Source organism: Diplotaxodon limnothrissa, linkage group LG22 (genome assembly GCF_057381915.1).
Source record: "Diplotaxodon limnothrissa isolate DT_005_m linkage group LG22, D_limnothrissa_male_GT1.1, whole genome shotgun sequence".
NCBI classification, from domain to species: domain Eukaryota; kingdom Metazoa; phylum Chordata; class Actinopteri; order Cichliformes; family Cichlidae; genus Diplotaxodon; species Diplotaxodon limnothrissa.
In genome coordinates, this window is record NC_140616.1 from 20616320 (window position 1) to 20644102 (window position 27783).

Sequence of the window (27783 nt, forward strand, 5' to 3'; positions counted from 1 at the left end):
GCAAAATGGCACGGTTTCATGCACCCACTGTCAGTTTAACCGTGCTTTTTCTGTTTTGACATTTTAAAAAGAGTGAAAAAGGTCAGTCAGTGACAACATAATGATGAGAGCTGAGTATACATACGAGTAGTGTGCATCACCATTGGTTTCACATTTTTGTACTACAATAAATAGTCTTTAATGCAGGTAATAAAACGAGTCAACATTATTTACCACCAGAGATGGGCAGACTGTAATCTGATTACTTTTTTTAAGTAACAAGTAAGGGATTACTATCGCAAAAACGGTAATTAGAGACAGAGAATGGTGCATATAATTTAATTTTACTTGATGCATGAAGTTAAGATTAAAACTGATAACAGTTTTTAATTGTAATTTAAAAAAAATAAAAATAAAGTAATTAATTACTTTTGAAAATAAGTAATCAGTAAAGTAACGGGATTACTTTTGGGGGAAGTAATTAGTTACTGATTACTTTTTTCTAGTAACTTTAACAACACGGTTTACCAAACACGTCTGATGCTGACAAAGAGACTTAAACTCACACATATAGACAAATAGTTGTTTTAATTTAAGAAGTCAGCAGCTTCCAGCAGTAGAGTACATAGCCCAGCCATACAACGTCAGCACACATCCACTGTCATTACAGGTCTCTGCAGGCTGTCCAGAGCAGTGTCTTTGCCTCGGTGTCCGGTGAATGACCCCACGCAGTCCTGAGCTCATTTACACGCACGCTTTCTAAAGAGTCCTCAAGTCTTCCTCTGCGCTTTTCCTACAGGATCCGTGATGACTACTATCCCCCAGGCAGCCAAACCTTGAACACAAGTGCGCATTTGTTCATTAAAAGACTCCTAATGCAGCAAACAGTCAGAAAACTGATTGACTTACTTGCAGCGAAAGTGATCTGTGCCACTGTCCCCATTGAGGTGGGTCCTCCCTGCCGCATCACCTTCCGCGCTGCGTGAAACACATAAGCTCCGGACAGAATCAGCCCACCTCCGGAGATAAGCCTGCAGCTCCAGCAGCTCTTAAACATCTGGCTGGGTTTGGACACGGGGGCATCTGCTCCTCCTGTTGGCGGCTCTAGCCCTGTTGACATTGTACCACAGGGTGCTGCTAATGCTAATGCTAATGCCCTTGGTTATAAACTCCTAGAAACGTCAAACATGAAAAATAAACCGGAAACTGTTCCGGTTTTGTTTGAATGACTCGCCCAAATGAAGAACAAAGTTAGAGACTTAACACAAATGCTATTTTCACTGGCTGAAGAAAGGTCGGATTTAGCAAAGTGGGTCCAGGTCATGGCCCTAATGTTTCCTATCTGGTATTTTCAAAATAAAAGTTGTACTTTACCATTCGGAACAAACGCTGGTCTTTGGGGGGAGGGACAAAGATCGACAGAAAACATAAAAACATTGTGATAAATATTTAACAATTTTCCATTAATAAAAACATATTGTCTTATTTCATCTATTTCTATGAGGAAATTTCTTTCCAAAAGAAGTTGCAATTTCATTTTAAATGTAAACTTACCGATCTAAATAATAATAATAATAATAATGGATTGGATTTATATAGCGCTTTTCAAGGCACCCAAAGGTATATTGAATTCATATTCCGTATTCAGTTTGGTGAAGTGCCAGATCTCATTATACAGGTGCATATGGTAATAAAAGGAAAAGCCTGACTCACAAAAAAATAACTGCCAGACTTATTGAACCTTCTGATAATTGAATCAGGTGCTGCTTACTTAAGAGACCTGCAGCCTTATGTCCATAGAGCTAGAGCTAATGTCCATAGTTTAAGGAATAGTTTGAAAACAACATTTTTTTTCAAACAGCATCGTGTGGTGTAGGTGGTCATCAAAATAGAGAACAGAACTGAACAATTTCCAATAACAAACCTTAGCATGCACTAACATTACACATCTCTAAACAGCAATATATATTTCAAAGTTTTTTATCAATGTATTGACTGTTGCAGTGAACAGGCATGCTGCTTTGAAAATCACGTGCAATGTGTGACCACGATTGGCACACTGTTCACTGAGACCATGAATGCCACTTCTTTGAAGCATTCTTCTTCTTCTTCCATCAAAATGGAAGCAAAAGCAACACGAGATGCTTTGATCTACCGAAAGGAAAAAGCAGAATATCTGAACTCAAACCAGCCAGGTGGAGTCATTAAGATAGAAACAATAATTCAGTGCAGTGTCTCAGGTAGCTCTGTGCGTTATATATAGGCTCAGTACAATGAACAGTCAGTTTCAGGGAACTCCAGTGTCGGTACTAGCGGCTTTTATGATTTTATGTTTGTAGTCATTTAACTTCCATCCATTCATTGAACTTAAGAGGAAGAAATGTCAGGCTGGTTCGGTGCATTTGGTCCCATGCTGTCTTTAACTAAACAACTTAGTTCACTTTGTGGCTGAGCTGTATGTGAGGTTATGTCATGGCAGCTTTGGCTGGAATACCTGTCTCCTCCTAGGCTTAGCAAGTTTCTCCGTGAGTAGAGCTTCTAGCTCTTCTAGCTTCTAGCACATCTGTGGCCGTGCAGGCGGCCTCATTGGAACCTTTAAATAAAATCCCATAAACCTGATATCTAGTGTCAAATTATATCAAAGCTGCTTACTGTCAGAATTGTTTAAAACTGTGACTGCAAATAAATTCAAACAAGTGAGCTTTTCTCAGAGAGAACTGAAAAAGAGAACAAAGCAATCCAGAAGGCAAAGAAGGAAAGGGAAACAGCAAAGAAGACAACTGAAAAAGCAATACTGAAAATGACTGAAGTCCAGAGAGCACTGAAGCAGAAGATAAAAGAAATACAAAAAGTAAAGAAGGAAAGTGAAACAGTGAAGAAGGCAACGGACAAGGAAACGATGGAAATGAAGGAAGTTCACAGAGCCCTAGAAAAAAAACAAAAAGGAAATAAAGAAGCAACTGAAGTAGCATAGCGGCAAGAACAGGTGGCAGAACTCAAGCCCAAGAGTCAAAGATTGAAATGCAAGAAGTACAAATAGAACTGAAAGAGGGGAGAAAGGAAATGGAAAGATAAACATGGACCATCAAACTAATGAAACTAATGGAACTAATGAAACTCCAGAGAGAGCAGAAATAAGTAAAAAATGAATTAGAAGAGGCAAACATGGAAAATCAAAAAGTAAACAATAACACAGACATTGTAAAACAGAAAACTGAAACAGCAAAGAAGAAGTTCCTGGAAATCCAAGAGCCCTTGAAGAAATTTAAAAAGGAATAGAAGAGGAAAAGAGAGAAAATGAAATAACAAAAAAGAAAATGCAACGATTGAAAGAGAAATTGCAAAGATGGCAGCCACAAATGCAAAGAGGGAATAGGCCCAAGTATCCTCTCCATCATCAACAATTCTTTGTCTACTAGTGTTATGCCATCTGTCTTCAAGCAGGCAGGTGGTTGTTCAGCCTCTGCTAAAAATGATCAACATATCTCTAAACTTCAATTCCTTTCATACGTTTTGGAAAAAGTCATTCTTCATTAACTTTGTCCTCACTTACAACAAAACCTTTTTAGAAAGTTCCAGTCAGGTTTCATGGTCAATCACAGTACAGAGCCCGGCCTACTAAAGTTTCTAATCATCTGACCTTGAGTGCTGTTATTTATTTTTGCATGTACTTAAAGTCTTGATGGTACAAAATAATCTTCTGTTGTATGGTAATGTCCTAAATAAAGTTGTTTTGCTCTGTTTTTTTTTTTCAATTTTCCAGCTAATGTAACAAATCCTTGGGTCTGTTTTTGGAAAATCACTCTGCTTGGCACGAGGAGTTTCTTATAACATCTTAACTAGAAAATTGAGCTGAGTCATCGTGCCTCGTGGACGACTTTTGCCCTCTTCTTATAGTGTGTGTTAGCGCACAGCCGGCATGCCTCGTGTGAAGCAAACTGGAAGAAATATGTTGTTCGTCATAGCTGTTGTCAGTGTTTATTTGGCATTGGTCATCAGTCCAACGGACTCCACTGCAGACTCATCATATGTTGCCGCTGTGTACGAGCACAAAGTAATCCTGAACCCAGGCCCCCGCACACCCGTGTCCCGCCACGAAGCTCTGCAGCACATGCAGAAAAACCTGGATATCTACGAGGAGCAGGCAGCCCGGGCAGCCCAGCAAGTATGCACACATTTAAATGTTGTGTTTCATGTTTTTAGTCACATGATAGCATTACTCAATGAATTGTAGCAACTTCTGTTGAGATGTTCTTCAAATGAATGAACTTGTAATGGACAAGAATTAATATAGTTAAGGCTACTGCAGAAGAAAATCAAGACAAACATGATTCAAAGCCTTACAGTAAGGCTTCCTTTATCTCTGACTTTTTACTGAACTGGTAATTGATGTTCATATGCCCTAATATGACAACTGTCCACCCTTTAGTATCACTTTATAGCTGTTGGTCGACAGTTATTAATGCTTCACCCTGTATGAAGTTTACTGTCACTACCAGAGGTGTAGTCCTGCCATAACGCATAGGAGCAGACTATATCGTAAACTATATGTATATATGTCTGTATACACACAACTATATATATATGTGTGTGTGTGTGTGTGTACATACATGCATGTAAAATGTTTGAATGTAAATGTGTTTATAAAACTCTGACTTTAACTTTAAGTTCACGAGAGAATACCTGAGTGAGAGAGATGGAATCAAACGTGGAGAGAGACAGGCAACTTAAAAAGACATCCAGAGAGGAGAGCTGATGAACATCATCACACAGATCACTTTATGTTGTTAAATTCAGTGTGACATTTGAGCAAGTAGAAATAAGTAACTCAAAAGTTACTGCAACAGATCTCATATCTCTCTGTCATCTTCGTTTCACTCTCAGGGTGCCCAGATCCTGGTGTTTCCAGAAGATGGTATTCATGGGTTTAACTTCACTCGGTCATCCATCATTGGCTACCTGGAAACCATTCCCAACCCTCAGGAGGAGAGCTGGAATCCGTGCACAGAGCCGGAAAGACACAACAACACTGAGGTTCACAATCATATATTTAGATTTTGTGATGGCAAGAAAACTCTACTCTCACAACATCTCACTGTGTCTGAATCTCATCATATTTGATTATGTTTGTGACTCAAAGGTTCTCCAGAGATTGAGCTGTATGGCTCGTCGTAACAACCTCTACCTGGTGGCCAACATGCCCGACCTGCAACCCTGTCCCCTGAAGACCAGCCCCTCCTCCACCTGTCCTCCTGATGGGCGCTGGCAGTTCAACACAAATGTGGCTTTCAGGTACATGTTAACTCTTAAAATGGATTTCTAGAGAACGGACAAATAAAAGGTTTATTTTTCTATGACTTATTGTCCACAGATGCAGTGCTTGTGCCTAAATAAAAGAGCAGTTCTCCACTGAAGCACCGCAGCAATTTCCTAATGTTGTAAACCTCAACATCTGGCAATAAACCCATTCTGATTCTGATTCTGATTCTGATTCTGATTTCCATCAAAAAATGTTGGCACGACTGCCAAAAATACCACAGAGTCAAAGTCGAAACTTCTCTTGTCAGTAGCTACTGGAGAAATACCAGCTACACTGAATACAACAACTACAGTGGTGGAAATAATTATTTGATCCCCTGCCGAATGTGTAATTTTGGTCACATCCAATCAAATGAATGGAAAGAGACAAACTATCAACCAAAAATCCAGAAAAAATATTTAGTAATAAATTGATTTTGATGGCATTAAGTTAAATAAATATTTTATCCCCAAGCAAAACTTTATGATTGGCAAAGAAACCCTTTTTGGCAAGCAGTGGTACAACATTTGTTGTAGTTGGTTACCAAGTTTGCAGATTTCAGGCGGGGGCTTTGGCCCACTCTTCTATACAGAAAGCTTTGAAATCCTTTAGGTTTCTTGGCTCCTGCTTGGCAATCTGCAGTTTCAGCTCCCTCCTCAGATTTTCTATAAGACTGAGGTCTGGAGCCTGGCTACGCCACTCCCTGACATTAATGTGCTTCTTCTTCAGCCACTCCTTTGTTGCATTGGTTGTGTGTTTTGGGTCATTGTCATGTCAGGACGACCCATCCACGACCCATCTTCAATGTTCTAGCTGAAGGAAGGAGGTTATCGTCCAAGGTTTTACAGTACATGACCCTGTTCATTGCCCCCTCAGTACAGTGAAGTTGTCCTGTACCCAGACAAACAGCCCCAAAGCAAGATGTTTCCACCTCTGTGCTTGACTGTAGCGATTGTGTTCTTTGGTTTAGAGTTAACATTTCTCTTTCTCCAAGCAAAGCGGGTTGATTTTGGTTTTACATGACCATAGTCATAATCCAGTGACAGTTGTCAGTATTTCCACTGCTGCACAGCAACGATAACGACTGATAATTAATTTGGCAAACTTTACTTTTCAAATTGTAAACAAATATGGCTTAAAACGACATTTCTGTCGTTGCCACAGTGTAACTCGGTTTAACGCAGCAGCCTGAAGTGTCCATCAAACTGAATAATCTCATTAGGAACCCATCCTCCTTTGGGCTCCGCCTTCAAACAAAGTTAAAAGTGAGTTGATTCGCACGAACAGGATTTCTCTCCGAGCGCAGAGAGCTGCCTGCCACAGATTGAAACAGCAGCAGCGCACGCAGAGCAGACATTCGTGTGTGTGATGGCTTCTTTGTGTGTGCAGCTGCAGAGTTCCACGCGCACAGTTGTCGAATTTACGCGCGAGGAATTTCATTGTGCCCGAAATGATTTGCTCGGATTATGTTTTTGCTCGCACTTTTGTTATGACATAAATATAATTCAGTAATATATCCTGAACTGACTGCATCAGTGAAAAAGAGCTGTTAGTGACCTGCGTAAAATATCCTCTTTCATACAGGTCAGACGGCCTTCTAATTGCACGCTACCACAAGCAAAACCTTTTCTTTGAGCAATCCTTTGACACACCTCCAGAAGTTGAAGTCATAACATTTGATACACCTTTTGCTGGGAAGTTTGGCCTCTTCATCTGCTTTGACATCCTCTTTCATGATCCTGCAGTGGTGCTGGTGGAGATGGTATAAAATATAATCACATACGCACTCAGAATATATATCCAACATTGTTGGGATTGACTTTGATATCCATCGTTTCTTCTTTGTGGCTTTTTAAGGGTGTGCGTCAGTTGATCTTTCCAACAGCGTGGATGAATGCGCTCCCCCTGCTGGATTCAGTTCAGTTTCACAGTGCATTCAGTCTGGGTGCCAACGTCACTCTACTATCTGCCAACATTCGCAATGATCAACGCATCATGAAAGGAAGCGGTATCTACACCCCCTTTTCTGCCACCTACCACCATGCCTGGAAGGGAGACCCAGAGGAGGGCAGGCTGCTGGTGGCCAGAGTGCCAGTTTTGGAGCCACTGGAGGTAAAACAAAGTGCAGCCAAAGAGGTGGAGGCTGGTGGTGTTGAGTCTGCATCATCAGTGGCTACAGACTCTGGACGCTGTCATCAAGACAGCTGTGATGATCACTCTCCTGATTCGGTCCATCCCTCTCACTCCACCTTCATCTCATTCATGTTCCACGACCCGTTTACGTTTGTCCTCTTAAACGAGACACAAGGTGACGTTAAAGTGTGCAACGGCACTTTCTGCTGCCGCCTGCAGTACAGGTGGTTACTGCAAGACCATAAAGAGCTCTATGCTCTCGGTGCATTTGCAGGACTGCACACCGTTGATGGACGTTATGCACTGCAGGTAGGAATGAAAGAATTTTTAATATTTATAAACTTTTAGAAACTGACCAGGACCCTGCTGACTTTTATTTGTTACATGTCAAATATCTACAGGTTTGTGCAGTAGTCCGTTGTGCAGGGTTGGATCAGAACTCTTGTGGACAAGTAGTAGAAGAAGCAGAGTCAAAAATGGACTTCCTGTTGGCGGGGAACTTTGACACCAAATACGTGTACCCATCTATTCTGACAAGCCGAATGTTCCTGGAGCAGCCCGAGAGTCTGCAGAAAGCTCCAGACGGGAAAGTGACCATGAAACATTCAAACATGAAGGGTGGCCTGGTCACCACCTGCCTGTATGGACGAATGTACCACCTGGACAATGAATAAAGTTTGGAGGGATCAGGAAAATAAAGTTCAGTGTTATGGATAAGAGCTGTTCTGTGTTCTCCATCTGTATCCATTCCCTTCTACTTATGCTTATCAGGGTAGGCTGGAGTCTGTCCCAGCTAAAGGAAAACAAATGTCTTTAGTCATCTGTTACTTGATCTTTTCTGGGTGTTCCTTTCTCAAGGCACAAATTATAAGGAAGAGAATATTCAAATGAATCATTCAAATTGATTAAACAATGTTTGTCTCATGCAACTTAATGCTAATTGTGCATTTTTATTTAATTCCCCCCCCCCCCAAAATCTTTTTTTTTTTGCACTTTATTTTAAAATGACCTGTGTTAATAACAAAAGCCTATATATGAATTACCCATAAAACTAACCATACCTATGAGCACCATTTCAGGATTGCTCTCACTCTCTATTACACTCCATTTAGTAAATGAGACCCACACCTTACAATACCCGACATCTAAAATTTATAGGCTGAACATCTTTTAAAGTTACATTATTAGACGCAACTACAGTAATGTGGTCACAAAGAAGACTGCTTCGTGTTAAGAGACAGATGGTTAATAGAATTGGTTTTATGGATACTATTTGATTCCGTGCATTAAAATAGATTTTGTTGTTTTGTCCTTATTAGTGGAAACATATTAGTAGTCCTGCACATATTTGTGTAGTTTTTAGTCAAAAGATGACTCGTGTATTTCCATGGACCTGTGAGTTATGAAGGAAAATGTTAAAAGTGTTAAAACTGCCCCTGGTCTGAAACTAACTCATTCACTTCACTGTCTGCAGAGACAGCAGGTGCTCTTGCTTGCTGTAGGAGGTGTGGTCAGGCCCTCGGAGGGGCAAAGTATCATGAAGCTTTGTGCTTGTTGGAGATATGGTGGTGAGTGATGTACTAAGAGCCAGCCCATTCCAGTTACCACTGTTCATGCCAAGTATTACTAATGTGGTCCTTCTCTGCAGTTTGAAATACAGTATATAAAGCAATTCTGCAGGGTTTGAAAGCCACTAATTAGCATGACCACCTTTATTCTTCAATGCGCCTGATATTCTTGTACAAGTTTTCTTGTCATTTCTTTCAGGAATAGTTCTCTCGTTAGCACCATCAAGCAAATGCAAAAAACTTCCAAATCAGACAGTCAGTCCCTGAAACTCCATGGCTCAGATGTAAACATGGCAAATAAATAGTCTCATAACACAACAGTAAGAAATATAATGAAGCTTTTTTTAAATTAATGTCACATAATATATCATGAAATTCTGTCATGGGACCATTCTGTTACCACGATCCCTCACACTCAAGCGATCTTGCTACACAAAGAGGTGATGTTTTTTAGTGTGGACACTGAGACTGGACCCTAGTCTTGTTTTATAGCTGCTGATTGGCCTTTGTCACAGCAGCTGTTTGAATGTGTCCTTGCAGTGTAAACACAAAGTCAATTATTAATGTTTATCAATGCTCTGCTGCACTGAGATAAACTGGTTCACTGGTATGTCCGATACACTTATCAACAATTTATCGTACCTGTGTTTAAAATGCCTTTTGCTAAAAGAAAAATATATTATCATGAGAGCCGTGCATTTTATTAAATGTTCCTGTTTGTGTAGACAATGATTATTTACCAAATTAGTTGACCAAATGAACCCTTATTGTCTACATTTACATGTATTTTGACAGTTACATAACTGTCTCATTATTATAGCCACACTACACATTTACAACAGGAAATTCTTTTATAGATGTTGTCAATTTATTTTACATTTAAACACATCTGTCTAGGCATATTTATTTTAAAAAATCCCAGATTATTATTATTATTATTATTATTATTATTATTATTATTATTATTATTATTATCTCTAGTAAATGCTAATCAAAATCTCTAAAAATACTCAAAACAGAAGGAGCTTAATTTAAAAATGAAAACATTACTTTACCCTGTGATTTATTTGCTTGTTGTTGTTTTTTTTTCTTCTAAAAACGGGATAGTAATTTTGTCACTGGTACATTATACCTGTGCTTACCCCTCTGGGATAAGAGTAAATGGCTGTTGTGAAATGGCCTTTTTAATATAACCAGTCATTTAAGAAGTTACAAATTACAGTGTTGTAGTTGAGGTGTCGAACGGATGGATGGTAAAAGCTGTTTTTGAGTCTTGTAGTCCGAGCATACAGACTCCTGTAACATCTGCCAGATGGTAACAAGGAGAACAGCTGACGTGCTGGGTGGCTGTGGTCCTTGATGATGCTGTGTGCTTTCCGGAGGCACCGTTGAAGATGTCCTGAATGGTAGGAAGCCTCATGCCAGTTATGTGCTCTGCTGCTTTCACGACCCTCTGTAGTGATTTACGGCTGCTGGCAGAGCATTCCGTACCAAACTGTAATTATTGTGCTACAATAAATTACCTGATAATAAATGAGTCTGATAATAAAATGAGTAATAAGATGTTTTGATTTAAGAACTGGGTTTAGCTGAATTATCATAACTTGGTCTAAACTTTAACATAACTCCTCCTTTCACTGGCTGAATTTATCGGTTATGTGCAGACGTTTCCGATGGGATATTTTCAAAATAAAAGCTGGGTGTTTATGTATTTTTTCCACTGAAGTCATGTTTCAGTAAAAAAAAAAAACAGTCCTAACGAATTCAGTTAAAATGTAAATGTTTATTATTATTATTTTAGCCACACTTTAAATTTATAAAAGGAACCCCATCCCCGCAAAAGAAAAAGAAAGTTAAAATTTTTACACATAAACAAACATCTAAGCATACATTTCAAACATTTCTATATTCTAAAAGTAAACGATAAATATATGTAATATTTAGTATTATTGGATGGTTACTTGGTTATTTAAACCACTATAGTTATATATTTCATAGATGAACTTTTCTTTTTCGGTACTAAAATTTTTGTTATTTATTATCATTGAGATTTTAACTGCACTTTAGTCTTAAAGTTACATGTTACATAAATGTTTAATATTTCTTTAACGTTTTTCTGTCCGGTTACATGCCAATAAAGTTATTTGGGAAAAAAATTGGGGGGAAGAGGTCACGAGATAAACCGCAGCGTAACAGGGGCTATTTGTGGGGATATAACACTGTTTGGCACGAGGAGCTTCTTATCACTTTTTAACTAGAAAATTATCGTCTGAGTCATCATGCCTCGTGGAAGACTTCTGACCGCTTATTTATGGTCTGTGTTAGCACATAGGTGTCGTGCCTGACGGTGGAGAAACGATGTTGTTCGTTATAGCTGTTGTCTATGTTTATTTAGCGTCTGTTGTCGGTGTAACTGACTCCACTCCAGACTCGTGGTATGTTGCCGCTGTGTACGAGCACAAAGTAATCCTGAACCCAGATCCGCGCGTGCCCGTGTCCCGCCACGATGCCCTGCAGCACATGCAGAAAAACCTGGATATCTACGAGGAGCAGGCAGCCCGGGCAGCCCAGCAGGTATGCACATATTTAAAACAGTATTACTCATTGACCTTTACAGAATCCTGTTGGCATGTCCTTCAAATTAACGAATGAATTAAATTAAGTCGACTGCAGAAGAAAGTGAAGACGAACAGTGTTCAGAAGCCTTACAGGACCAACCTCTTTTAACCTTGTCACATTTTTCTGTTTTTTATGAAAACTGTCAAACTGTGATCTGTCATAGTCAATTTTTAACAGACTTTTTACTGAAGCAGTCATTGCTGCTTCAGAATAGGTATAAAAGCTGTCCACCCTTTAGTACTACTTAAAACAAGAAATTCTTTATATTGTATCAGCATTATGTTTCTAAGTAAACAACCACTGATTCTTCCCCTGTATAAAGGTGTTTACTTTCACTGCAACAGATTACTGAATCTTCCTCTCTCTCACTGTCGTCTCTCTCAGGGGGCCCAGATCCTGGTGTTTCCAGAAGATGGTATTCATGGATTTAACTTCACTCGATTATCCATCACTAGCTACCTGGAAACCATTCCTGACCCTCAGGAGGAGAGCTGGAATCCATGCATGGAGCCAGAAAGACACAACAACACTGAGGTTCACAGTCATATATTTCAATCTTGGTGATGGCAAGCACCACAGGCTTAACACTGCTGTGATGTTTTTTTTTTTCTTGATCAGCACCATGGACTACTGAGCCAATGTTTGTAGTGGTAAAAGCTAAAGAAAACATCCATCGATCCATTCTTTTCCACTTATCCTTTTCAGGGTCACAGGGGGGCTGGAGCCTATCCCAGCTGTCTTAGGGCAAGAGGCAGGCACAGGTCCCCAGTCTGTCACCGGGCTAACACATAGACACAGACAGCCATTCGCACTCACACCTATAGGCAATTTTGGGTTTCCAATTAACCCAACCCCACTAACTGCATGTCGTTGGACTGTGCGAGGAAACCGGTGTACCCAGAGAAAAGCCACGCAAACACGGGGAGAAAATGCAAACTCCACATAGAAAGACCCCGGCCTGATGGTGGAACTCAGGATTTTTTTTTTTTTTTGAGGCAACAGTGCTAACCACCGTGCCACCGTGCTGCCCTAAAGAAAACATATACAGGATAAATAAAGTTAGACTTACGTTCACAAGATAGAGTGCTGACTTAAACATATAGTGGAACTAATAATTTGTCCACTTTACTGTAATACTCTGAATATGAGAATCCAGTTTAAAGTACAGGAAGAGCACTTTTGATAGTCTTTGACTGGGCACTCTTATCTTCAGGGCCCCAGGGGAGCTGACCCATCTACTCTGTTGGATGTAACATCTCACTGTGTCTGAATCTCATCATATTTGATTATGTTTGTGACTCAAAGGTTCTCCAGAGATTGAGCTGTATGGCTCGTCGTAACAACCTCTACCTGGTGGCCAACATGCCCGACCTGCAACCCTGTCCCCTGAAGACCAGCCCCTCCTCCACCTGTCCTCCTGATGGGCGCTGGCAGTTCAACACAAATGTGGCTTTCAGGTACATGTTAACTCTTAAAATGAAAATGAAGGGAGCGGACAAATAAACACTTCTTTTCTATGGCCTCCTCTCCACAGATGGAGTGCATGTGTTTGTGCCTAAATAAAGACCAGTTCTCCACAATTCCCACAAAAATGATTGACCCTAGTGCCAAAAACACCAAACATTTCCTGGAGTCAAAGTTAACACTTCTTGTTTCAATAGCTATAACAGAAACTACTACAAGAACTACCAAGTATAGTAATTATTACAACTCTGAATCAAATATGTCTTCTTTCATACAGGTCAGATGGTCTTCTGGTGGCACGCTACCACAAACACAACCTATACTTTGAGGCCTCCTGTGACACACCTCCAGAACCTGAAATCATAACATTTGACACTCCTTTTGCTGGGAAGTTTGGCCTCTTCATCTGCTTCGACATCCTCTTTCACGATCCTACAGTGCTCCTAGTGCAGAGGGTATAAAATATAACCACATATGCACTCAGAGTATATATGTAACATTTTAAAATCTTCTCTGAAATTCAACACTTCTTGTTTATGCCTTTTTTTTAGGGTGTGCGTCAGTTGATCTTTCCAACAGCCTGGATGAACCAGCTCCCCCTGCTGGATTCAATCCAGTTTCAGCAGGCATTCAGCCTGGGTGCCAATGTCACCCTACTAGCTGTCAACATTCGTAATGACAGGCTCATCATGACAGGAAGTGGCATCTACACCCCTTTTTCTGCCACCTACCACCACGCCAGGAAAGGAGACCCAGAGGAGGGCAGGCTGCTGGTGGCCAGAGTGCCAGTTTTGGAGCCACCTGAGGTTGAGGCTGGTGGTGGTGAGTCAACAATATCAGTGGCTACAGACTCTGGATACTGCTACCAAGACAACTGTGATGACCCTCCTCCTCCCTCCTACCCCACCTTCATCTCCTCTATGATGTATGACACATTTACATTTGTCCTCTTAAATGAGACACAAGGTGACGTTAAAGTGTGCAACGGCACTTTCTGCTGCCGCCTGCAGTACAGGTGGTTACTGCAAGACCATAAAGAGCTCTATGCTCTCGGCGCATTTGCAGGAATACACACAGTCAACGGACGTTACGCACTGCAGGCAAGAATCACATGAATTTTAATATTTCTAAAAAGGTTAAAACTGACAACTCACTATTTTTATTTGCCACATGTTAAATATCTACAGGTTTGTGCAGTAGTCCGTTGTGGAGGGTTGGATCAGAGCTCTTGTGGACAGGAAGTGGAAGAAGCAGAGTCTAAAATGGACTTCCTGTTGGAGGGGAACTTTGACACCAAATACGTGTACCCATCTATTCTGACAAGCCGACTGGTCCTGGAGCAGCCCGAGAGTCTGGAGAAAGCTGCAGACATGAGAGTGACCATAAAACATTCAAACACGAAGGGTGGCCTGGTCACTGCCTGCCTGTATGGACGAATGTACCACCTGGATAATGAATGAAATTTGGAGGGATCAGGAAAATAAAGTTCAGTGTTATGGTTAAGAACTGCTCCAAACTTCAGCTGTTACACATTTGTTTTATGTCTTATAAAATAAACCAAAACAAATGTCTTTAATCATCTGTTACTTAATCTTTACAATACAAACATTTCACCATGTAGCATTCATCCTCTGTTTGAATGTTGCATATTCCTCAAAAGGCAATATTTGATAGTTTCTCTCTCACACACACACTCACACACACACAGTGACAGCCACCTTCTCTTGTCTCTTGTACACAACACAAACATTAAGAAAGTACAGCATTGCAAGTCATCCATTCCTTGGGCTGCTCATTCAGTTCATCAGTTGTACAGTACATTGGTCTTACATCCACCTGCTGTCACAATCCGCTCTCAACGATTCAATCTCCACCTGGAATAAATACGTAGGTTTCAATATTGACTTTCTCTCCTAGGAATCAAGAAGTCGATCCTAATCATGAATGCAGCATTATAAGTGTCCCAGAGTGACAGTCAGTGGCTGCTGTGAAAGCTCAAAGAACTCTGAATAAAATCTCAAGTACAGTAGGGAAAACGCTTCTTCAGCTGGTCCCATAAGATTGTCCCTCAGTTTCTGTCTTAACAAAGAAAAAAAAAGCAGTCCTCTGAGCTTTTCTTCACCAGATGCTCCATTAGTAAATGTGAATGAAAAATCTTTAAAACCACTCCAGAAAGTATCCTCAAACAGAAAGAGTTCAACATAAAAATAAAAACACTGCTTTAAATTGAAAAGGACGCTGGGCATGTTACTGGTCGTACAGTGATGCCGTGGAGAAAAAAAAGTGGCAAATTATTCTTTATTTTACCAAATTATTACATTAGTGCATCTTTTCCACTGTGTATGCACCTGAAGGAAGCAAGCATGTGGTTCAGACGAGGATTATTTTTAGATTTGAAGAGACTTACCTAAGAATACTCTGCTTGTATTTACTGCCCTGTCAAGCTTTTGTCAGTAATCTATTAAGGCTCCTGAGTGGCTGGCTAACCTGCCAGTATTGAGGTTCCACTAGTCCTCAGTACGTTTCTGAATCTGAGTCGTTCATTTCATCATCTCCAGAAACAGAGGACAGCGGACGTTCTGGCCTGCAGTAGGAGGCGTGGTCAAGCCTCAGTGGGGCTGGAGTATCAAAGGCCACACCTTTGGAAATGTGGTTTGAAATAGGGTGGTGGTTGATGACTGTTTGAGTAAGCGAGAGAGTGGGCAAAGCTGCTATGGTGACCATGGGCGAGGTGGGCATCATTGAGTTAAGGATGAGGGCCAAGCAGTCAGCTACATCCCGATTGGGAGCACAAGCCAAAGCTGGAGTGTAACCTGGGAATAAAAGGAGAAAAGGGGTTCATAGTACACATTAGAATTACACCTGAAGAGTACGTGTGAGTGCAGTGAGATGAAAGCTGACCATTCTCATCCACAGCTAACACACTGGCTCCTTTCACCAGCAGCTCCTGGACCACCACTGTCAATCCCTTCCTGGCTGCTACATGCAAGGGCCTGCAGGTAGAAGAGTGCTACAGTAAGTTCACACTGGGTTTTGGAGGTTATCCTGCTGCTTACAGTAGGTGCAACCTTCAGGTTCTACATACGTCTGCAGAGCAGCGTTGGTGCAGTTAATGAGATTCCTGTCGCTGATTTTCTCCAGAATCAACAAGGCACTTGTCTCGTGACCCTGAGAAGAGCAGAGAGTACCAAAGTCATCTGCAGTGACCACGTGAGATGTGCAACAATCCTGCCTTTGTCAATATGTTAAAGAGATGACGTTCTGAGCTTCACATAAATGTTAATCTCGCGCAAAGCTTTAAAAAGCTCTTTGTGTGACAGTTACAGAGCTCGTGTGTGTGGCAAATATTATTGTTCACAATAATATGACATTCTCCAAATTGTGCCTTTTAGTGATGCAAGTGAAACATGTGATGATGTGGTTAAATGTGTCTGCCAGATGTGTCCAAAGTGATACATAAATGTTCCAAGAGCCAGGGCCAAAACATACACGTCCCACACATTGCAAAAATATAAAATCTGAATGGTAACTACTTTCAACTTAAAATCTGAGACACTGAGACCACAAGAAAATCGCAACATTTTTAATACTGAATGACTAAATAACATTTCCTGTCTCTGAAATGCCTTTACCTTGCTGCAAGCCAAATGCAATGCTGTGTTCCTGTCTGCATCTTGCAGTGCCAAGTCTGCCTTAGCAACGCTCGCCATCACCTCTGTAACACAACACAACAGTGGAGATTAATACAAGTGAAAGGTTAACAAATCAGGGACCATTATTTCCACAAGTTTATCCCTGTATCAGTTAGTGTACTGACCCACAGCATTGGTCTGTCCATTTAGAGCTGCCATCATCAGTGGTGTTCTGTGCATGTGGGTGTCAACAACATTTGCCTGAGCTCCATGGCTCAGAAGAAGGGAAACGCACTCCACATGGTCAGAAAAAGCTGCAGCATGAAGAGGAGTCCTGCATCAACATCAATACAGTTATTGTAAATACGTTCCTGCTCACTAAGAACAAATACAAAAAAACAACAACAAAAAAATCCCTCCACGCATGATTTTAAGTCTGCATCTCTCACCTGCCCTTGGAGTCAGTTGCATTCACAATATTTGCACCCAGGGAGTCAATTAACATCTCTGCCACTCCCTCATTATCGTTTATCCTAAAACACACAACGCAGCCTGTCACACACCCTCAGAGCAAATCGATCCTCATAAACATTCGTGGATATAAACAGACAGAGCCTTACACAGCACAGTGCAGTGGGCTGAATGAGTTCCCTGTAATCTTCCTGAACACCTCCTGATCTAACAACACCTCCACACATGCGTCATACCCTGGAAAACAGAGAAAGACAGATGTAAAAACAGAAGAAAGTACAGTGCTGTGTCTTAAAAAAACCCAGATTGACATGGTTCTCAAACATTTCACGTTGTGTCCCAATACCGTTATAGCAGGCCCAGTGCAGTGGTGTGTAGCCCTTGCTGTCAGTGAGGTTTGTGTGACTGTGTGAAGTGTTGGTGGCCTGCAGCAGGGCACCCAGGGCACCCACACGGCCAGAAGCAGATGCCAGGTGCAGGGGGGAGCGGCCCCGGATGTCCTTTACACTCACGCTGGCTCCCCGCTGGAGAAGGGCCTCTACACATTCCTCCTGGCCTGTCACAGCCTATGTGAAACATACAGAAAACACTAGAGAGTATAAATACCAAAAGAAATTTTTAAAAAGCATATATTAAAATTTAATATGCGATCTCAGTAGACACGTGTGCCTATCTCACCCCTCGGTGTAGTGCTGTCCTGCCCCAGCGGTCCTGATTCTCCACACTGGCTCCTTGACTGAGCAGAGAGTACACACAGTCTGTATGTCCGCTCAGCACTGCCAACATCAGAGGAGTCCTGAACACAGTGTGGAGATCAGGCACAACTCAGTAAGAATATTTAAGTGATCAGTTGAATCGCACAAAACAGTAGCCTAAGATTTATATATTTTTTTATTTATGTATTTAAACACACATGCACACACTCACTGTCCGTTGCTGTCTTGTGCATCCACATCAATGTGTTGGTCATTGTTGTTCAACAGCAGGCGCAGGCACTCTGGGTGGCCATTCATAGCTACAGCAAAATGAAATTTTAACTTTAAAAGCCAGAAAATTCACCCTTTTCACGCGATGGGAAGGCGACTGCCTGCTTATATACCTGCAGTATGTATGGCTGTCTGTTTGTGAATGTAATCCCGAGTCATGGGTGACGCGCCGTGGTGCAGCAGCAGAGACACACACTCCTGATGACCTCTTGAGCAGGCCAGAATGAGGGGGGTGCATCCCTCTGGGCTCCGAACATCCACATCAAGCAGGGATGACAAGAGCACCTCTAAGGCTCCACAGTGTCCATGATAAGCCTGGACAAAGTGAAAAAGCACACACACACACACATTATGTTAAATGGGGTGGCTGTGGCTTACTAATCTGAAGGTTGGTGGTTCAATACCCAGCTCCTCTATCTAACTGTCAAAAGGATGAGTATGTGACATTAAAACTGCTTGAGCATAGGAGAAAGTGCTTGTATGAGTGGGTGAGTGTTCAGATAGAATAGAAAAGCCCTAAATAAGTACTAATCCTTCTTTAATGAATGCAGAGTCAAAGATAGATAGAAAAGAAAACATGCTTTAAAGAAAAAAATCTTAAAACTCACTGCCAGATGGAGTGGACTAATGGGAGCGTGGCTCTCTGAATCACTCAGCATGTCTGTTCCTGATGTCTCCATTAGCTGAAACAGCAATATTACTCATTTCAGATCCAGGTTTGCACAAATGCCAGTATGTGCAATACATATACTGATGGATGAAAATTGGTTGAAAACTGAAAGACTATAAAAGGTAGGAGGGCATAAGATTAGGTAAGGTAAAAGGTAAAACAACATAACATGAGAAAAAAGGGCTTTATTTACATAGAAATGTGTCATGATTTCAAAAAGTACATCAATATATATATATATATATATATATATATATATATGAACAGATTTTAGTTTTGTACAAAATACAGATAAAAACAGCCTTTTTAATTTGATGCCATAATAAGCCAGAGGAGGGTTCACAGCTTTATCTGTTTAGCAGTTGTCGTAGCCACTACACTACAACAGAGGGAGCTCCTCGCAAAGCTCAATGGTGCTACAGTGAGAGACTGAAATTCCTCTTACCACATCAAGGGGCGTCTCAGTTGCCATCTAAAAGAAACAAAGACTTTTTGATATAGTGTCAGAAAACAGATTTATCAGCCTTTATGGCCAATTTTTCCCCATTCAGTGCAGCAGCTGTACACACCAGCTCCAGGCAGAGTGTGCGTCCGTAGGCCGAGGCATAGTGCACAGCACTATAACCCTGTTTGTCTCTCACACCTGGATCTGCGTCATTCCTCAGAAGGTATTCCACACATCTGGGAAAGACAATAGACAGGGTAAGTTTAAAGTGTTTCTTTTATCTCTTTTAAAGAAACACTTTAAACTTGGCATTAGGGATTCTCTGAAACATAATATTTACACTTTGAACACAGAGCAGAACTTACTTCCCATCAATATCAGCAGCAGCAGCGTAGTGCAAGGGGCTACAGCCTCTCTTGTCCAGCTCATTGATGCTTGCCCCAGAGCCCACCAAGGCAAACACACACTGGTAGTTACAGTTGGCTGATGCATAGTGTAGCGGAGCTCTGTGAAGATCAATAAATTAAGTTAGCCACTATTCGCAGATTTAATGTGGTCAAAACTTTACCATTGTCTCCATCTCTTATTTTACTCCATTTCTAGCATCCACCTTTGTGACACCAGCACTGTACTCTTAATCCAATTTTCACATTTTATCTTACCTGCCAAAGTTGTCTTTCCTGTTAAAGTCTGCTCCGATGTTTAACAGCAGGTTCAGACACTCCAGGTTCCTGTGTGGAGAGGGGGACAGCTGTGTTAATGTACCACTCACTGGTACAACAGTCAACTGCATGACATTTACAAAGTACATACACAAACTTTCAGTTCAACCAAAACGTGTATCAGATTGTTGAAAAGAGAAAGAAAGAGTACAATGACAGGAGAATAAGTAAACTAATAATACTGAAGCAGTAAGCAAAAACAATCACCCTCCAGCTGCAGCAGCATGTAGACAGGTCCTTCCAAAGTCGTCGGGAGTGTCTATGACAAACCCTGCACAAATATGCAAGCTGCATTAATTTGGATGTCAACTGGGTGATTCCACAGGCCTGAATGGTGTCAGCATTAATGTACCTGAGGACAGCAGCTTCCTGCAGCAATCTGAGAAGCCGCTGAGAGCTGCCAGGTGTAGGGGGAACATCCCGTGAATGCCTCTCCTTAAAAGACAAGCCATTGCATGCAAGCATTTTTATGACAGAAAAAAAAGATTTTATTTATCCTGACTTAACCGTTTCCAGGCTTAGAGCTGCTCACTTGCATTTGATCCTTTAACACTACTGCACAGATAACATGAAGCAAGAAGACAGACAGATGGTGAATGTCAGTTGTTACTAACTTGGCTGTGTTGGCTCCGTGTTTGATGAGCGCTGTAATAATTAGCTCGTGGCCATAGCGGGCAGAAATGTGAAGGGCAGTGTTTCTGCTCTTGTCCTCACAATCAATTTCAGCTCCTACACCCACATAAATCAGATAGAATTATATTTTCCATTAAAAAAGCCGGAGCAATCTCAAGAAAAAAAAAGAGCATATTGTGCAACATATGCGGCATACAGCACACTCTGAGATCCAAACTAATTTGAATCCATGCATGAGACAGACAGCACTGGGCGAGGGCTCTCACCATTTTGAATAAGAGCCTGAGAGCAGGAGAACCTTCCATGTGTAGCTGCCATGTGCAGGGGAGTCTTCCCATCTTTACTCTGAAGAGAGAGAAGGCAGAGAAAGAGACATTTATTATTGCAAAATGTACATATTACAAATATGAAATCATTAAAACATCAGCTATTCAACTATGAGTCTAACTCAGAAGTGTTAGAAAGATAAAATGAACAGAAGCTATCACAGACGCCACTGTGGACCACCCACACACACAAAATGCTTGAGCAGCTTGCTGCCTTAGGGAGTCTCCCTCCCCCTCCATCATCCATATGGCCTTGCACATTGTTGCTGTAGGGACCCAATATCAGTTTCCATCACTGCTACCAAAGTGCTAAAAACACAGTCCCTCTAGCTTTCAACTAAATTCTGAGCAGGATGCATACTAGTAAACACTGAGGACATACAAGATAAAATTTATCCTTTTTTAATACATAGACATAGGAGCATTATGCACATACTTCCTTCTTTGGAAAGCAAATACTCTCCCTTGGATGAATTTCTAGTTTCAGCTTTTTTAACTGCATGTTAACATTACCTGCAAGTTGATGTGAGCCCCATGGGCCAACAGCAGCTCCTGGCACAGCGCCCCCTGGCGTGAGGAGGAAGCAAAGTGGAGGGCAGAGAAGCCCCTCTCGTTCACCTGAAGCCAGGGGACCAAGTAACAGGATTAAACACACAATTACTATGCACATGCAACGTGGCAGAGAGTGATGCGCACACACCTGGTTAACACTGGCTCCTGCCTTGATCAGCTCACCGACAACCACATCCTGTCCATTGTAACAAGCCAAATGGAGTGGTGTGTTGCCATAGGCATTAGCCTCATTTACCTATGCACAGAGGAACAACATTTTCAATTTAACCATTACTAACTACAGTAAGAAATTTTGGTGACACAGACGGCATTTTAAGGACACTGTCAGTATGTCTGTACTGACGTTAACCCCGAGGCTCAGCAGGTAGTGCACTGTGCTGCTCATGCCACTGGAGGCAGCTGCATGCAGTGGGGTATAAGCCTTCTTGTCCTTACAGTCCACCTCAGCTCCACTGGCAACCAAGAACTTCACTACCTCCAGGTGACCTAATACAGAGAAGTGAGAAGGAGATGAGTCAAATTCACTTCTGTCAAGAACTACATGCCAGCATCTCCCATTCACATCAACACTATGACCACTATGAACACTCTTACCCATGTAGGCTGCCCAGTGGATGGCTCTCCTGTCCTTCTTATCAAACGCATTAATGTTGGCTCCTCTTGACAGCAGCAACTTCACCATCTGACACACAGAATCAGATTGACAAGGAGCTGATGTGTAGTCACCTCTGTATCTGTGTGTGTGGGAGTGAAGAAAGACTGACCTCTACATGTCCACTGAAGGCAGCGTGGTGCAGGGCAGTGCGTCCCGCCCGATCAGATACGTTGACATTGCTTAGCAACGGGACCAAAGCCTCAGCACAGCGTACCGCCTTATTGCTAGCTGCTACATGGAGCGGCGTCTGCCAGTTCTTGTCACGAGCATTCACATCCGCACTGTGCTTTAGTAACACTGCCACAGCATCCTGAATAAAGAGTGAGCAAACATAAGGTCTACTGGAAAACAGTCTCAGTGCTCTAAGAATGTAAGCACCAAGGTTTACAGGTGGCTGTGTGGGTGTTTAGAAAGTTCATATTCTATTCATAGAGGGCTTTCATCCTGAAATCAAAATGCTGGAAAGTAGAAACTACACAAGGGACTATGTTAGTTTGGGCATGTCGCCCAGGACTAAGAAGAATAGGCAGACATTTTGACGTTTATCAAACACAAAGCCATAACACAGGGGTTATTTCCATTTGCCCCTTTAAGGCCAGATTCTGGGAAAGATTCTCTTAACTTTATCACGACAGACCTTTCTCGAAACCTTGTCAGTAAAGCAGCTAAAAGATATTCTAAGCAGAAAGTGTTTGCGAAATCTCCCTTAAAAAAGGATTTGTTTACCATTACTTGTGACAGGGTCAAAGTTGTAGCGGATTCCCCAGAGGTCACATTTGCATGTGTGTTTGTGTAATGTGTTACCTCACTACAAGAAGCCACAGCTCGGTGAAGAGGAGTTAACCACTTGTTATCTTTGGCATTAACTCGGGCTCCTTGAGTGAGAAGAAGAGAGTGAGACAGGGTAAGAAAAAGGAGATGTCAGAGCAGTCACATAGTGCCATACGCAGAATCGCAGAATGTACAAAAAGGAGGGGAAGAGCTAAATATCTTAAAAAATATCTTGTAAAAAAAATAAATAAAAAAGGATTTTATGAGGAGGATGAGCCAACAGTGGCTGGAAGATATAAAATGCCCATGATCCCCTTTTGGCACGACCCGTGTGTTAAAATAGCCCTGCAGCTGCACCTGTTACTTGCTCTTCATTGAGAAACACTGAATACACACACAGTCTCACATTTATTCGCGCACTACAGCACCCTACTCACTCGTGTTACACGTATGCTTACACTCAGGCGTTTAAGTGTAAGCTCCTCCCACTGATGTGCTCAGCTTACTTCACAGAAAATGAAGCCAAAAAAACACTCGTATCAGATTGTTGACAGATCACAAGAGCGGTCACTAGTCACCATGAGACGGTAACTGAGCAGTGAGCACAGCATGGAAATTACTGAGAAACTGCATGTTATGATAAAAGAGATGACAAACAGTCAGGCTTTTATTCCAGTTTAAAATGCACTGAGCTGTATGGAAGTAGGGAACTACAGGGGGGAAAAGAGTAACATGGCATTAATGAAATACAAAAAAAAAAGTTGTCTGTGAAGGTTCTCAGTCATCCAGGTCATCATAGTCTAAGAAGCTTGGAAAGAAAAGCGTCCCTCTTGGGAGGACACTCCCACGAGGCTCTTACAAATTGCACATTTTAATAAGGAGAGAACAGCTAATTATTCAGTATTGCTTTGAGTATCTTACCGAGCAATCAGCATGATGTAAATAACGCTTTTAAGACTTGTGCCTAAAAAATACTACAGTTTGAGTGAAGGGATATAAACATACAGAAGAGGTAATGAGGATACAGACATAACTGTATTTCTCCATCCACCCAGGCATTATAACTAGAGGTCCATAATTAGGTAGAAATGAAATCAAATGATTGGCTTAACAGCAGCACGGTGGCACGGTGGTTAGCACTGTTGCCGCACAGCAAGAAGGTCCTGAGTTCAATTCCACCATCAGGCCGGTCTTTCTGTGTGGAGTTTGCATGTTCTCCCCGTGTTTGCGTGGGTTCCCTCCGGGTACTCCGGCTTCCTCTCACCGCCCAAAGACATGCAGCTTCTGGGGATAGGTTAATTGGTGTGAATGTGAGTGCGAATGGTTGTCTGTCCCTGTGTGTTGGCCCTGCGACAGACTGGCGACCTGTCCAGGGTGTACCCCGCCTCTCGCCCTATGACAGCTGGGATAGGCTCCAGCGCCCCCCGCGACCCTGAAAAGGATAAGCGAATGGATGGATGATTAGCTTAACAGGTGAGCTGGGGTGTAATGTTTACCTGAGAGGATGAGAAGTTCAATGATCTCAGCATCTCCCAGGTAAGCTGCAGCATGCAGCGGGGTCCGCTTCTCGTTGTCCTGGGAGGACGTTACGAAACAAAAACAATCAGTAAAAAATAGGTTTCACTTCTCGTTCAGGACACACATCCTGAGCTGTGACATCATTTGCTGCATGCCAGAACAGAATCAATAGACCTTACAGTGTTGCAGACCACAGGAAGTGCCATTCAGTAAAAATATCTATCATCGTTTCCCTTTTATTCTTCACTTCACTTCATCACTTCAACACACATCTCGCCCTTTCAGTACAACTGAGACCAATCAGTGAGGTGGGGCTATAAACAAATCTCATGTGACTGGAATAGGCCTGGGCTAGTGTAGCTGGCTCCAGGGAGAGCTGGTGTTATGACCCCACCATTATAGAACCACAGAAATCACACTGGAAAAACACGCTCAGGAAGACTGGGACACAGACTGAATGAAATTGGGGAAAAAGGAGAGAGCCAGTGAAGGTCGTGTCCTTTCTCATCTGAAAGGTTAGAGTGTTACAAACAGTTCATATGTCCTGTCTGGCTGGCAGCTACATAGGATGCAGAATACAGAAAGCTGCCAAAAAAGCACTCCGCCAGCCAATCGATAAACCCAGATCAGCTGTGGGCTGCCGGCTGCCTGCTGCTCCCCTCGCTGTTGTTTATGTGCCCTGTGGCAGTGAAAGGCAATGCTAATGTGTTTGTGTAAATTATTCTAAAACTAAACGACCTGAAGCAACAAAAGTGTGTGATTTACCTGAATGTTGACATCCTCTTTCTTGAATATGAGGGCGCGAACTTCATCTGGGTCCACATTGAAGATGGCTCTCAACAGAGATGGCTATAGAGATTAAAAAAAGAAAGAATGATGAGAAATGCCAGCGTATAGCACTATTGGAAAGGCAGTAATTTTCTATGCTGACAAGTGTGTTATCAGAGAGAGTTATGAGTGTTTCAGACGGAAGAGTCTTGCACACACACAGAGTATAATCCCAGGCTGGGACAGAGCCATAGGTCACATATGGCTGTATATCACCTATTTGTTTATGAGTGGCTGTTTTGGCACAAAACTGTTCAAATCTGGGTTAATCCTGAGCATTCTTGCCACGTTGTGCTGCAACAGAAAGTAAATAAAATGTAAATATAGAATAAAATAAAAATGAATAAAATACATTTATGAATAAAGAAGAATTTTGAGTACATTTCCTAAATTTAAACAAGTTATACAAGGTCCTCCTCAAGAAAGAAACTGTGAATGAATGACAGGCACATGGTTTATCTTTAGCCTCCGTTTAATCTATGCTCACGGTCATAAATGTAAACAGCTGCCATGAGGTTGACAGCATACTGAGCAGGATTTGTAGCCAGCGATGCCCTGCAGTCATGATAAAAGTAAGATTAAGACAAAAACAGCATCCTCCTTTTCCTTGCATCAGCCTTTATTTTAAAACTGCTTTCGGCTTTCAGAAGTGATGAATTCATAATAAAAGGGTAATTTGTCATCTCTGAGATTTAACTGTTTCTGTGTTTGATAGAGAAAAATAACAAAACTCATGCAGCACAGCAGACATTTGGTATTATAATAAATCGCCTTAAAGACTCCCCTAGTGAGCCTCATCTTTGTTACCAAGATTTGAGCAATGTAGAAATTTTAAATTAATGCTACTGTTCTCTAATTGCAGCTTCCTTCTTTCAAAACCTATAAATAAAAAAGTGTTTTTCATTTGCTGCAACAGTAGTGAAAGTGCCTAACGCTAATATGATGGTGCTGATTTTGGCGAGGCTCTAATCTTCAAATGCTGCCGTTCACTCTTTTGCAACCTATCAAGTATGTCTACTGAGGCTCCATGTCTCTTACTGACAAACCTTTTTTGCTAGAGTGGCTCGTCATGGTCAAACACTGCTGTTCAGTCTATACTTAGTACGATCTAGTGTTAATAAGCACTACAACAAACACTTCAGCCTTCTTCTGTTTTCCCCAACCTGCTCTCATTACCTCCAAACTAAAAATAAGTAGGGCTGTCTAGCATGCCGGCATCCATCTCTTGCCTATTACAATGATGACCACTAAGCTAATGTAAGTGACTGAAGGAGGTCCCCATGCATAAACCCTGTCATCACAGCCGGCACATCTTCTTTGGCTTCACCCTCTTCAGTGCATGCTTCAAAGAGCAGTCATCATAAGTTGAAAAGACTTATTAGCATGTTCCAGCAGAAAGCTTGCCCTTTATACATCCAACAGCGGAGACTACAAAGACCAGGGCTTGCTTTTAATCTATACAAACCAGAGCAGTTCTCATGTGGCAGGACAATACTAGCGCTATATTTAGTGGCACAAACCATGTGCTGAAAGTGCACTGTATTTTTATAGAATGGCACATGAAACAGTACAGGTATAAACATCAGACCAGAACTAAAAAGTGCAGTGGTCTACCTTAAATCCTAGTTAATGCTGTCATTTACACACAAAACTGTAGATGGTACCCTCATTAAAACCAGCAATTTAGAGATTCAGCAAACAGTCCCATCTCACCTTGTCATCCTCAGCGACTACCTTTCGAGAGGCATGATGGGATCTGCGGTCTGGGGATGATTTGGGCCGTGGAGGTGGGGATGAAGAGCAGGACTCATCCTCCTCTACCTCCTCCAGTACCACAATACACACACGGCTAGCCCGCTCAGACCGCATCGGGAACAAACATTCACACGCCACACAATCACTCACTCACTCACTCACACACACGCTCTGTCACTCACGCACATGAATACAGAGTGTTCCTTCTCACATATGTGCACAATTCAGCGGCACAAAGGTCAGCAGTAAATCCCGCACACATAGTGTTTTCCTCGTAAACAAGCGCTGCACATCTTCGCAGAAAAAAAACCACTCTGAAATCCGGCTCTGTCCTCTATCTGTCAGTGTTGCTTTGCGGCATGTCTTTTTATCCTCCTCCTCCTCCTCTCTCGTCTCCACACTCACACTCTGTGAGCGGCAGTAGCGGAGACGGCAGGGAATTCCTTTGCGTAATGGTGGCAGTAAGAGGCATGCGGCAGAATGAGCTGCGCACAGGAAGCTACATATCCTCGCTGCTGTGCTGCAGCCAGGAGCACATACGCAACTGATGCAAACACACACGCGTGCGCACACACACAGATTAGCATAAACGTGGGAGGGGGCAGCAGCACCTAATGTATGTGTGGGTATGCATCGCTCATTTCAGGCAGACTGCTGAAGCCAGCTCTTTCAAAAGAAGAGAGGGATAGGAGAGGGAAAGGAGGGGGAGGGGAGAGGAGAGAGAAAAAGAGAGCCA

The 27783-nt window shown here is 42.0% G+C and overlaps 4 protein-coding genes across 4 annotated transcripts; 2 read left to right on the forward strand and 2 right to left on the reverse strand.

Moving 5' to 3' along the window:
* Window positions 1–505: 505 nt before the first annotated feature.
* Window positions 506–1293, reverse strand: LOC146609874 (distal membrane-arm assembly complex protein 1-like). Its single transcript, XM_085346676.1, has 2 exons — window positions 889–1293; window positions 506–814 (listed from the first exon to the last, which is right to left on the reverse strand). The coding sequence occupies exons 1-2, from the start codon at window positions 1097–1099 to the stop codon at window positions 750–752; spliced, it is 276 nt and encodes a 91-aa protein (XP_085202802.1). The 5' UTR covers window positions 1100–1293; the 3' UTR covers window positions 506–749.
* A 2605-nt stretch (window positions 1294–3898) lies between these two features.
* On the forward strand, window positions 3899–8110 carry LOC146609875 (biotinidase-like). Its single transcript, XM_085346314.1, has 6 exons — window positions 3899–4144; window positions 4864–5013; window positions 5120–5271; window positions 6863–7040; window positions 7136–7720; window positions 7813–8110. The coding sequence occupies exons 1-6, from the start codon at window positions 3899–3901 to the stop codon at window positions 8083–8085; spliced, it is 1584 nt and encodes a 527-aa protein (XP_085202440.1). The 3' UTR covers window positions 8086–8110.
* Window positions 8111–11172: 3062 nt separating this feature from the next.
* Window positions 11173–14578, forward strand: LOC146609876 (biotinidase-like). Its single transcript, XM_085346962.1, has 6 exons — window positions 11173–11553; window positions 11983–12132; window positions 12904–13055; window positions 13340–13517; window positions 13614–14162; window positions 14250–14578. Exons 1-6 carry the CDS (start codon window positions 11338–11340, stop codon window positions 14520–14522), a joined length of 1518 nt encoding a protein of 505 aa, XP_085203088.1. The 5' UTR covers window positions 11173–11337; the 3' UTR covers window positions 14523–14578.
* Window positions 14348–27577, reverse strand: ankrd28a (ankyrin repeat domain 28a). The gene is made up of 29 exons (XM_085346961.1): window positions 27006–27577; window positions 25230–25313; window positions 24443–24521; window positions 22980–23050; window positions 22285–22485; window positions 22115–22202; window positions 21864–22006; window positions 21648–21755; window positions 21461–21565; window positions 20888–20966; window positions 20603–20717; window positions 20341–20423; window positions 20196–20259; window positions 19929–19997; window positions 19632–19772; window positions 19391–19502; window positions 19267–19293; window positions 18760–18834; window positions 18265–18466; window positions 18093–18180; window positions 17844–17961; window positions 17512–17731; window positions 17315–17402; window positions 17144–17227; window positions 16880–17028; window positions 16695–16777; window positions 16148–16230; window positions 15964–16055; window positions 14348–15875 (listed from the first exon to the last, which is right to left on the reverse strand). Exons 1-29 carry the CDS (start codon window positions 27159–27161, stop codon window positions 15577–15579), a joined length of 3306 nt encoding a protein of 1101 aa, XP_085203087.1. The 5' UTR covers window positions 27162–27577; the 3' UTR covers window positions 14348–15576.
* Between the last annotated feature and the right edge of the window lie 206 nt (window positions 27578–27783).